The 12,403-nt window shown below is 53.3% G+C and overlaps 1 protein-coding gene across 1 annotated transcript in view; it reads left to right on the top strand.

Moving 5' to 3' along the window:
* The window catches only part of SNRNP200 (small nuclear ribonucleoprotein U5 subunit 200), a 30,854-nt gene that overhangs the window by 13,659 nt on the left and 4,792 nt on the right, over nt 1-12,403 (top strand). The window contains 21 exon segments of the mRNA XM_037806876.1: nt 519-689; nt 1,893-2,086; nt 2,305-2,428; nt 3,485-3,634; nt 3,880-3,990; nt 4,514-4,645; nt 4,812-5,000; nt 5,325-5,522; nt 5,917-6,069; nt 6,181-6,261; nt 6,504-6,587; nt 7,278-7,384; nt 7,697-7,815; nt 8,072-8,226; nt 8,342-8,531; nt 8,678-8,851; nt 9,725-9,885; nt 10,167-10,394; nt 10,783-10,974; nt 11,057-11,235; nt 11,462-11,613. Coding sequence (XP_037662804.1) covers nt 519-689; nt 1,893-2,086; nt 2,305-2,428; nt 3,485-3,634; nt 3,880-3,990; nt 4,514-4,645; nt 4,812-5,000; nt 5,325-5,522; nt 5,917-6,069; nt 6,181-6,261; nt 6,504-6,587; nt 7,278-7,384; nt 7,697-7,815; nt 8,072-8,226; nt 8,342-8,531; nt 8,678-8,851; nt 9,725-9,885; nt 10,167-10,394; nt 10,783-10,974; nt 11,057-11,235; nt 11,462-11,613 — 3,244 coding nt within the window.

The following is a 12,403-nucleotide window of genomic DNA, read 5'->3' on the forward strand; positions in this document are numbered from 1 at the left end:
CGGGTGCAGCGCCCAGTGTATTGGGAGCAGGCCTGGTCCGTTGATGGTTCTTCTAGCGGGTCATCTCTGCAGTGCCTTGGGCAGGGATGTTTTTCTCCATTTCATAGTTGGGACTTGACCCAGATAGTTTCTGAAGCAAGAACATCCTAACCTGTCTTAGACTTTTACGACAGGTTCTCACCTTTATTTCACCCTCTCTTTAGTGCATCCCTGCTGTAGGTGTCCTTTGCATTTGAGGTCTATGAAGTGCTCCTGTGAGTGTGGCTGACAGGAGACTTGGAGGTGGCATTCCAGGCCCTGGTTACATACAGGCCTCCATCTCCCCCTCTGCATACAGAGCCCCCACAGATGCTTTGTGTGCCCTATTTGCTGTGTGTAAAGGTGGATTTTTTAAAGGAATAGATGTTGATAAGATCTAATTCACCTGGTGTGTGTGTACCTGGTTGTGGGCACCCACTCTCCGTGCCCGCCGCTGAGGCCCCCTGCTTCCCTGCCTGACACACCCTTTCTCTGCCCAGCGCCTGGCCACCTACGGCATCACCGTCGCGGAACTGACTGGGGACCACCAGCTGTGCAAAGAGGAGATCAGCGCCACTCAGATCATCGTCTGCACCCCTGAGAAGTGGGACATCATCACCCGCAAGGGTGGGGAGCGCACCTACACCCAGCTGGTGCGGCTCGTCATCCTGGTGAGCAGGAAGCACTTGAGCGGTTGTGGTGACCGATCCTGGTTGGGGTGGGGCTGGTGGTGGCTGGTTTTACCAAGTGTTCCTGCAGTGCCTGTTTGGCAATGACCTTTGGAGTGACAGCCAGCGGCAGCTTTGTTATTCCCAGTAAGTGAGAATCCGCACATAACTCAAAAACCCCATAGTAGGCCCAGGGTGTTGGCCACATTATTCTTTGTCTGTTTTTATGTCTGGAACATTATAAGTGTAAGAAAATAAAAAAGCAAATTGTATTACACCGGAACATTAAAGGTCTTTATGAATATTTCATTTAGGGTATTGTGTTCTGTGTCTGCAGAAACACCCAGAGAGGAATGACTTTGATGTTGAGTGTGGTTTCTTTACGTCGTCCAGAGCAGTAGAAAGGAAACCTGAGTGGTGGTTTTCAGTGTTTTAGGGCAGAGCCTGGCAGTCTGTAGCTGCCAGTTTTTGTAATGGAAGTTTTATCAGAACGCTGCCCCACTGCCCATTTATGTAGGGTCCGCGGCTGCTTTTGTCCTGTGGCAGAGTTGGGTATTTGCCACAGAGGTCACGTGGCCCACGGCCTGCAGGACTGACTGTGTGGCTGCGTTAGAACCTTGGAGCTCAAAGCCTCATCTCTGGACCAGCAGTGGCAGCATCCAGGGGGAGCTTGTCAGAAATGCAGAATCTCAGGGCCCACCCACACCTGAAAATAATCTGCATTTTCACAGAATCCCCTGCTGCTTTTATGCATACTGAAATTTGAGAAGCACTGCTTTAGACCATGTGAACTCATCATTTGATACATGATATCTTTTGTCTTGAGTAAGGATAACTGCTCAGAGGGGGAGTCTTGCTTGCTATGAAAATGGCCTGATCAGAAGCTTCATTTTAGTAAAGAAATTTACTTTTGAGTAAACTTCTGAACTCCTTCACCTGCAGTATCAGGTTTTCTTATTGGGAACTGTTAAGCTTCACTGAAAGTAAAAGTAACTCCTGGTCAAAGTGTGTTATTTCCTCAGGTATTTCATGGTGAATTTTGTCTTTCTCCTTTGAGTTTGTAACAGGTCCTGACCTAGGATTCCCTTTCTTGCCTCCTCTGTTTGGAATTCTAGGTTATAGGCCTATAGCATGGTACTGGTCTCAGGGAAGGGGGCTTGAATTCCTTAGTCCTGGAGTTACTTTGCTGCCTTCCTCCTTCCTTAGGATGAGATCCATCTCCTCCATGATGACAGAGGGCCTGTATTAGAAGCTCTGGTGGCCAGGGCCATCCGAAACATTGAGATGACCCAAGAGGATGTCCGACTCATTGGTCTTAGCGCCACCCTCCCCAACTACGAGGATGTGGCCACCTTTCTGCGTGTCGATCCTGCCAAGGGCCTCTTCTATTTTGACAACAGGTATAGGAGAAGTTGAATCAGGGTAATCTCCCTGTTTCCATCCCCTTTTCCAGCAAGCTCTACTGGAGTGGTTTGAGAGGGGCCTTTGGGTTTTAATGTGGTATGAATACAAAAAGAGGAATATTAGATGAATGTGCTCCCAGGGCTGGAAGGAGGACTGCTGGTTCCCTCAGCGTTACCTGCCAGAAGCCTCACGTGTGTAACTGTTGGATTTCTAGCTTCCGCCCAGTGCCTCTGGAACAGACTTATGTGGGCATCACCGAGAAAAAAGCTATTAAGCGTTTCCAGATCATGAACGAGATAGTTTATGAGAAAATCATGGAACATGCTGGAAAAAACCAGGTCTGTTCACGATCCCTTGTTATTCTTGAACACTTTCTTCTGTTTTCTTGACCTACTTATGCTCAGTCGGCCAAGATTAACAAAGAGGAAAAGAGAGAGACACCCACACCAGTCCCTGACATCAGACATGCCATGGGGTCTCACTACAGACCCTGCCGCTGTTAGAAGGCTATTAATGCCGCTCATGATTGGACAAATTAGAAGAAAAGGACCAATTCCTTGAAAACCACAAACTGTCAAAATGCAGCCAAGATGAAATAGAAATTGGCATTAAAGAAATTGCATTTGTAATTTAAAATTTCCCAGAAAAGAAACCCCCAGACCTGGAGGATCAGGCAGCCTGTCTCTACATTTCCAAGGGTGGCTTACAGTAAAAAACACAAGACAGTAAAAATAAAGATGACAATTAAAAATTAGTTATGAAAGAGGGCATTTTATTAGTAAGTATAGAATGAATTTTTTCAATTGAGCATTGAGTTTGATCATGTTAACGAAGTGAAAAAACAAAAAAACAAAAAATGATAAGTTAGGTGTTTCTTTTTGTCTGGTAAAAAGAAGCATATGGGATTCTATGAAGAGACACTAAATACTAGGAGGACTTTATTTCCTACACAATGGTCCCAGTCTCGTATTAGGACTTATTCCCTAAATCTTTTTATGAAGGACAGTGCTCATTATTTCATGTAGTATTCCAGCTATTATCAGACAAATCCTCCATTTGACTTCGAATTTTGTCAGGTACCTGAACACAAATCCTGAGTCGAAATTTCTGAGATTGCACCCATGGTATACTTAAGTTTGCTGTTAAAGACTAGGGTGCGAGAGTTAGTTGTTTCCCACTGTACTTGGCAGCTTCACTCCCTTAGGGTCTTGCTGGCATTGTTGCTAGGAGGCTTCTGAGCCAGCACACATCCTGCCACTGCTTCTTTTTTCAAGGCTTCGGCTTCTGGCCTCATGGTGGTGCTTCTTCTGCTTCCTGCTGGGTGGTGCCCTGGGGCTGTGAGAATGGCTTTTGAAACATTGGAATTTGACTGTAGCAAATTGATTTTTACTTAGGTGCTGGTATTTGTCCACTCCAGGAAAGAGACTGGGAAAACTGCCAGGGCCATCCGAGACATGTGCCTGGAGAAGGACACTCTGGGTCTGTTTCTAAGGGAGGGCTCTGCCTCCACAGAGGTCCTTCGGACGGAAGCTGAACAGTGCAAGGTGAGGAGGGGCAGGCCCAGGGTCCCTCGTTTTCTGCCAGGTATCTGGCTCTTTTGCAGGCCCCAGACAGCAACACCAGGGCGGCATAACAGTGCCATTGCCTCGCATAGGTGAGGATTGGTTGTGTGGATGTGGATGGTTATGTGGAATAGGTAGGAGGCAAGGACTCATTTTACCTGCTTGCATGTGTGTGATTGACATTTGCCTCGGGAGAGTTCCCATAGGAAGGCTCTTCTGTTCCGTAGAACCTGGAGCTAAAGGATCTCCTGCCTTACGGCTTTGCAATCCATCATGCTGGCATGACCCGAGTGGACCGAACGCTGGTGGAGGATCTGTTTGCCGACAAGCACATTCAGGTGAGGACGGGCAGAGCTTTGGAGGGAGCAGGTGAATCGGACAGCAGAAGCCCTAGAATGTCAGCGATTGTGCTGCACGTTGTTCGTGGCTCCGGTGGCCCAGGTGAGAAAGCTGTGGCGGCTACAGTAAGCGGTAGGGCCCCCAGCCACTCCCGCTCTGCAGGAGGGAAGCACCCGCGGAGCAGAGCAGAGCAGGTGCTTCGGTAACAGCAGGTAGCTGCAGGCACTGCCTTGAGGTCAGAACCCCACACCTTTCCTCTTTCCGGGGAGCTCATGTTGTCTGGTAACCTTAAGTTGATGATTACAGGTCTGCATGTCTGATTCTTAAGTGTGTCAGGAACCTTGAAACATTAGTTCTTGAATAGATGAGAAACCCCAGGAACCCTTTCCACTTTATTCTGATGTCACATGGACAAGTACTAGGGGCCACTGCAGTCCTGGGCCAGTTGCCTAGAGATGTTGGGGAGATGAGCCCTCTGATGGTAATGTCTGTTTCCCTCTTTACCTTGCCTTGCACCTATAGGTTTTAGTTTCCACAGCAACCCTGGCTTGGGGTGTGAATCTCCCTGCACATACAGTCATCATCAAAGGCACCCAGGTGTACAGCCCAGAGAAGGGGCGCTGGACGGAACTGGGGGCTCTGGACATCCTGCAGGTGTGGATCCTTTGAGTACATTCACAGTAGGGAAAGTGTCCTGTGAACGGAATGAGAGGATGCTGGAAACACGGCAAAGCAAAGGCCATGTTCTGTAATGTAAAAGCTGTGAACAGGACCCAGGCTCTGCTGCCATAACCCTCTTGGTTTGCTGTCTCTGATTTAGATGTTGGGACGGGCAGGAAGACCCCAGTATGACACCAAGGGCGAAGGGATACTCATCACGTCTCATGGGGAGCTACAATACTACCTGTCCCTCCTCAACCAGCAGCTTCCTATTGAGAGCCAGATGGTATCGAAGCTGCCCGACATGCTTAATGCAGAAATCGTGTTGGGGAATGTCCAGAATGCAAAGGTAGGGAGCGCTCTGCTCGCGGCCCTCATTGCTGTCTCTGAAAAGCTGAGGGCCACACAGTGGGATGGTCCCCGTTGTGGCACAGCTGGCCCTCCAGCATCCACAGTCCCCCCACCCGCACCCTGCTGCCTCTGCAGTGTAAGCTGCCGCATGAGGGTCTTGGGTCTGTGGCTGACAGGTCCCCCTTGTTACCAAGATCTTAGAAAGATCTTTGGCTTTTTAAACACCTGGGAGATAATGGGACACCTCCTTGTAGTTGGGCATTGGTCCCTAAACACCAGAGCATTTGTTCGGAGGCACCAAGAACGTGCGTTCTTCCTGTAGGATGCGGTGAACTGGCTGGGCTATGCCTACCTGTATATCCGAATGCTCCGCTCCCCAACCCTCTATGGCATCTCCCACGACGACCTCAAGGGGGACCCGCTGCTGGACCAGCGGCGCCTGGACCTGGTTCACACGGCTGCCTTGATGCTGGACAAGAACAATCTGATCAAGTACGATAAGAAGACCGGCAACTTCCAGGTGAGGGGGTGAGGGTCTGGCAGCAGCAGCCTCAGCGAAAGCTGTAGGTCCAGGGGAGATGCTCACGTGGCTCTCTTGGTTTGAATACTGCCTGATTGCCCACGGCTTGGAACAATAGAAAAAACAGGTCAGAACTGGATTGTGCCCTTTGAACCTACAAACTTCCAAAACAGTGGACTAAAACCTGGCACTGCTTCCTTCCCTAAACCATACCCCTAGTGGAGGTGGATAATTGAGCTTTCTCATCCGTGTGGACATTGGCTTGCTGTGGGTCAGTTCATTGTGCCCTCTTTCTTGCATTGCTCTGTGTTCCTCCGACGGGTTCCCGTTGTCCACAGCTAGAGAGTGGAGGTGATTAATGGTCAGCTGTGGGCTGAGTCCTCTTTCTCTCCAGGTGACTGAACTGGGCCGTATAGCCAGTCACTACTATATCACCAATGACACAGTGCAGACCTACAACCAGCTGCTAAAGCCCACCCTGAGTGAGATTGAGCTTTTCCGAGTCTTCTCATTGTCCTCCGAGTTCAAGAACATCACCGTGAGGGAGGTGAGCCTGAGGCGTGAGCTGGAAAGGGGAGCAGGTGCTCGCCACCAGCAGCTGTGTGCTGTCTCCTGGGGCCACCTGGCTGTCCCTTCACCTGTTTTCTTCTTGTGGCAGGAGGAAAAGCTGGAGCTGCAGAAATTGCTGGAGAGGGTGCCCATCCCCGTGAAGGAGAGCATCGAGGAGCCCAGCGCCAAGGTGAGCTGCTCCTCCTTGCCCGGGTACCGGTCAGGGGCCCTCACGGTCCCTTACAAGATGAAGTGTGAATTGGCATCTGCGCTTGGACCCCAGTTCTCTCAGTTTTTACGTTCTTACCATGTTCTTTCTATTTGGAGTAACGACTGTTGAACGTCTGGAATTTTTGGAGCCATAGTGTAATTCACTCCCTCGTACTGTTTGGGGTTAGCATCCTTCTGAGCTGACCTTGCTTTTTTCCCCAGATCAATGTGCTTCTCCAAGCCTTCATCTCACAGCTGAAATTGGAGGGCTTTGCACTGATGGCCGACATGGTGTATGTTACCCAGGTGAGGGCTGGGCTGGGCTGGGCCACGAGAATGGGCCTCAGCAGCTCCAGATCCTTGTATTCTGTGCGTCTTGGGGGAAATAGGCCTGACACTAGTGAGAGGGAATGCTCAGTTGTGCCCTGGTTGGCTAGTTGGTTGATCTGTGTATGATCGATCACTGTACTGTGCTGATCTTGAGTGGGATCAGCAGGAAGGATGAGGGCTTTAGAGAGAATGCTGGGGGGTTCCACAGACCCTGAGAGGGACAGGACCCCTTTGACAGTGTGTGCTGCTTACTGAGACATGGCTTCCCGCTGTGGTTGTAGGGTTCCCCAGTAAATGGAGAAACGGGAAGGGTTGTGTTAGCTCCTTTTCAAGTCTTTACTTCCGAGGGCAGGTGATGAGCACCCTGCTTCTTGCTAAAATCCTAAAATGCTAAATGGGCCAAAAGCTTTACAGTCATGCAGTGAATGGTAGGGTCAGATGTGTGACTGGCCTAGGCTGCACTTTGCTAGCTGTTCCTTGCTCAGCAGACACTTAATATGTGGAAGGGAGAAGAGTGATCATAGAGGGAACCTTGTATTTGAGTTGGTAAAGGTGATTGTGCCATAGCTTGGGGCAGTTAAACCATGTCTAGAGTAGTTTATTTAGGCCTGGGATAGGCCTGTGGTAACTGAACCTTAACAGAGGGAAGGCCTAATTTCTCCCCAGTCAGCTGGCCGGTTGATGCGTGCAATCTTTGAAATTGTCCTGAACCGAGGGTGGGCACAACTCACAGACAAGACCCTGAACCTCTGCAAAATGATCGACAAACGCATGTAAGGGCTGTGAGCCGGAAGCTGGTCGTCATCGAGTGGGGTGCCTGGGCTGAGGGCGTGTATGGTGGGAAAGCCTTGCAGTGCGTCTGGTCTCGGGTCCCGATGCATGAACTGTGACGTGAACCTGGGTGAGCACTGGAAAGGGGCAAGGCCTTTGGGGTGAGGGGGGGGGTCGTTGGCTCCCTGCCTCATTGCCAGCACTGTCTCGAGTGTCTTCCTTTAATGACTCTCTTGTGTGGTCATGGATCATGTCTGGGAACCCATGCTGAGGCCCTGCAGAAAGGACTAACAGTTTCATTTCCTTGTGGATAGGTGGCAGTCCATGTGCCCTCTGCGCCAGTTCCGGAAACTCCCTGAGGAAGTTGTGAAGAAGATTGAGAAGAAAAACTTCCCCTTCGAGCGTCTATATGACCTGAATCATAACGAGATAGGTATGTGGGTGCTCTCGGAGCATAGGCATCTCCCTGGGCCTTCGAGCTCCCCCAAGTCCCAAGCCTTGAGCCCTGCTGGTTGTGTTCAGGTCCCACTGGAAAGCTGTTGTGGGCTTGAGACCTTGAGTCCTCTGCGTTCCACTGAGAGTGAAGGGATGAAGCTGCCCACCAGCATTGGATCTGCATCCTGGTCGCCCTTGGCCCAGTTTGCAGGTTGGCTGGGTGGGCCGCAGCCCTGGGCTCTCGTTCCTTGTAGGTGAGCTCATCCGCATGCCGAAGATGGGCAAGACCATCCACAAGTACGTCCACCTGTTCCCCAAGTTGGAGCTGTCTGTGCACCTGCAGCCCATCACCCGCTCCACCCTGAAAGTGGAGCTGACCATCACGCCCGATTTCCAGTGGGATGAAAAAGTGAGGTTTTGCCTGGCGGAGGGACCGGTTTCAGGGGGATTCTGAGGCGAGCTGGTTTGGAGGTGCTGTGTCCCTGTGTGGCTCACGTTCCTTGTTCCCGTGCTTGCGCTGGCAGGTCCATGGCTCGTCGGAGGCCTTCTGGATTCTGGTGGAGGATGTGGACAGCGAGGTGATTCTGCACCATGAGTACTTTCTCCTCAAGGCCAAGTACGCCCAGGACGAGCACCTCATCACGTTCTTCGTGCCTGTCTTTGAGCCGCTGCCTCCACAGTATTTCATCCGGGTGGTGTCCGACCGCTGGCTTTGTGAGTGTCTCCTTTCCAGGGCCCCCTAGGGACATGTCCCCCAGAGGCACTGTGTGCTGGGTATGACCTGGTTGGGTTCCCAGTGTGCGTGGAAGGGCTCTGTAGGGTAAGGAGAGGGTGATTGCCCCTGCCTGTGTCCTCTGCAGCGTGTGAGACCCAGCTGCCCGTCTCCTTCCGGCACCTGATCTTGCCCGAGAAGTACCCTCCTCCAACCGAGCTCCTGGACCTGCAGCCCTTACCCGTGTCGGCTCTGAGGAACAGTGCCTTTGAGAGCCTCTATCAAGATAAATTTCCCTTCTTCAACCCCATTCAGACCCAAGGTAGGCATCCCCGTTCTAGGAGGCCTTTTAAGGTCACCCAGAGGCAGGAGTGGTCTGTGGCAGGAAGGGAAGTGGGGTGCTCAGTGTTTGGCGGGCTTGGGAGCTCATCAGAGCCAGCGGAGTGCTCCAGGACAGTTTTCCTTCTCAGAAGCCTCTGGGTACTGTTCAGTCTGTGTCGTTCTTTTGCAGTCTCACCAGGAGGATCTCCAGGCGCAGGTGGCTGGGTGCTTGCCTCTGCTGCTTGAGCAGGGATCCGAAGTGTGCTGGGGTTACTTGAGGCCCCCTCCGCATTGTCTCATAGCCCTCCCTGTGTTCCCAGTACTTGACCAGGTCCATCCTAGGTCTTTGCTCTTTTGTTCCTTCCACCAGTCCCGTCAGGGACTTACTATTAGAGACACTATTGTTAGTGTCCTGTGTCATAGACATGGAAACTGAGGCCTGGGGGGTGTCCCAGTTGACCCAGATAGAAACCAGCAGAATGTGGATTTTAGCCCAGTCTCGAAGCCAGGCTCCTGCCTTCTCAGTTAGCCGTACTTCCGGGAAAGATAGGAAAGAGCCAGAGGGCCTGAAAAAGGCAGCCAGTCGTTGTACATCCTGTTCCCCACCAAGACTGGCAGAGGAGGACACTGGGCTTCCTTTGCTTCTGTCGTCTTTCCCCAAGTCTCCCTGGGCCCTGGACTCTCCTTCATGGTGTCGTCCCCTTTTCCTTTCGTGTGGGAGGGTAGAGAACAGGGAGATGCAGGGAGGCACGCTGGGGGCTGGCTGGAGGCTGCACTGCACAGCTGCCTGCCTCCTGCCCTCCCCGGGTGGTTCTCTCTTCTGGCGCTGGGTCTTGGTGCCAGCCCGCCTCATCTCCCCCCTGCTGGCTTGCAGTGTTCAACACCGTGTACAACAGTGACGACAACGTGTTTGTGGGGGCCCCCACGGGCAGTGGGAAGACCATCTGTGCAGAGTTCGCCATTCTGAGGATGCTGCTGCAGAACGCAGAGGGCCGCTGCGTCTACATCACCCCCATGGAGGCCCTGGCTGAGCAGGTATCTCAGCACGAATCTGAGGTTCCCCAGCGAGACTTTCTAAGTCCTGAAACTTGCAGGTCAGCTGGGACAAGCCAATTTCTTCTCCCTTGGCCAGGTTTTCAGTTTGTAAGCTAGAGGGCGGGCTCTCATCACCTAAAGCTGCTGGGGGTTACACACTAGCCTGAGTGCCGCAAACCGCTCATCAGCAGCCACTCAATTTGCTTCTCAGGCTGTCCTCATGATAAATGCTGCCTGGTCCTGCCTGACCTTTCCTGCCCCCTCTGCTCCCACCTGGCCAGGTGTACATGGACTGGTACGAGAAGTTCCAGGACAGGCTCAACAAGAAGGTGGTGCTGCTGACGGGCGAGACCAGCACAGACCTGAAGCTGCTGGGCAAGGGCAACATCATCCTCAGCACCCCCGAGAAGTGGGACATCCTCTCCCGGCGGTGGAAGCAGCGCAAGAACGTCCAGAACATCAACCTTTTTGTGGTGGATGAGGTCCACCTGATTGGGGGCGAGAATGGGGTATGTACCTGACCTCATGCAGAGGAGGGGCTGGGACTGGCCCAGGGACCTCCATGTGGGGCCTTGTGTTTGGGTTGAGGCCACAGACCAGGAGCTCCGGCTAAGAGAATTCTGCCTCTTGCCTTCCTGTAAAGGCCCCCAAGAGGGTTTTGTAGTGCTCTCGGAAAGCAGTGTTGCCTCGGGTGGGGCTGGCTGCTGGGGAGGGGGGGGGCAGGGTGCAAGACGAAGGATGGGGGAGTGCAGTGAGACCCTGCTGGGGCTTGGGGGTGGAGTGGAGCGTGCTGTGGGTGATGAGATGAGACCCTTCCTGGCTGCTGGGCTGTTTGCTGAGGGTGGCTCAGGGCAGAGGAGGGCTGACCTGCAGTAACTCTTCCTACCACTCTGCCAGCCCGTCCTGGAGGTGATCTGCTCCCGGATGCGCTACATCTCCTCCCAGATAGAGCGGCCCATTCGCATCGTGGCGCTCAGCTCCTCGCTTTCCAATGCAAAGGATGTGGCCCACTGGCTGGGGTGCAGCGCCACCTCCACCTTCAACTTCCACCCCAATGTGCGCCCTGTGCCCCTGGAGCTGCACATCCAGGTAGTGCCCAGTCCCCAGTCCTGCGGGGCCCCAGCCCCCGTCACCCAGGCATACTAACCTCAGGCTCTTCCTCGGCTCCCAGGGTTTCAACATCAGCCACACACAGACCCGCCTGCTGTCGATGGCCAAGCCTGTGTACCACGCTATCACCAAACACTCCCCCAAGAAGCCCGTCATTGTTTTTGTTCCATCACGCAAGCAGACCCGCCTCACTGCCATCGACATCCTTACCACGTGTGCAGCAGACATCCAGCGGCAGCGGTGAGGGATGAGGGCCCAGCTGCACCTGCTGCTGCCCCTCACCTGGCCTCGCTGCTGGGGGTGGGAGGCATGGGGGTTGGGCCAGGTGAGACCCCAAAGGGTCCTCCTTTTGAGCTCTTGGCAGGAGATGTGTCCTGTTTCTGAAGCTGGGGGACAGCCCCTGCTGCCAGGGGCTGGGCGGTGGCTGGGAAGCCCTCTGAAGCACGGCCACGCTCGTGCCACCCAGGTTCCTGCACTGCACCGAGAAGGACCTGATCCCGTACCTGGAGAGGCTCAGCGACAGCACACTCAAGGAGACGCTGCTAAACGGAGTGGGCTACCTGCACGAGGGCCTCAGCCCCATGGAGCGGCGCCTGGTGGGGCAGCTCTTCAGCTCGGGTGAGCACAGGAGGGCGGCGAGACCCCCGTTGCAGACGGGGCACCAAGGGCATTGCCCAGTGACCTGGAGGAACTCGGGGCGGGGACCATGCTGCTTCCCAACACCCACCAGTTGCTTCCCTGATACTTTTACGGTCATTCTTTCTGTCATCCCATTTGATCCTCCCGAGAGCCTTGTGATGGAAACGGGATGAATGTCCCTACTTGCTGGGTGAGAGAACCAGCACCTTAGGGTGTTTTATTCCAGAACTTGTTTCTCTAGAGTCCAGGACCTTGGCCCACTGGACCTGGTTTTCCGTGGATATCAGGCTCCCTGAGGGTGTTAGATCTGAGAGATGTGACAAGCTGTGGAGCTGTGCACCTCCCTTGGGCTCCGTGGGTCTATCTCTTATTGACCACTGGCGTCTCTCACCGAGTATTCCCGATTGACACTGCTCATGGTGCTTGAGTGGAGATGCTCCTGCTGGGGTCATGTGCTGTTGCTCTTTGACCCTTGATTCTGGCTGGTTTGGAGCAGCCTCAGAGAGCTTGGTTTTGCCTCCGTCTCCTGAGATGCTTTCTTTAGTGGGGCCGTTTTTTCCAGCAGTAGTCGAAACCCTCATGCACCTGAAGTTTGGGTTTTGCTCCAGGATGACCTCACTCCTCTAGGATGGTCCCGGAGCAAGGCAGCAGTGGCACGGGGTCCGTCTCAGCGCTCGCCCTCCTGGTCATGTTAGGCCTTGTTCCCTGCACGCTTTGCCCTGAGTTCTGAACCAGCAACAGACAAGCCACTGCCTGCCCAGGAGCAGCA

This window comes from Choloepus didactylus, chromosome 17 (genome assembly GCF_015220235.1).
Source record: "Choloepus didactylus isolate mChoDid1 chromosome 17, mChoDid1.pri, whole genome shotgun sequence".
Taxonomy (NCBI): Eukaryota; Metazoa; Chordata; class Mammalia; order Pilosa; family Megalonychidae; genus Choloepus; species Choloepus didactylus.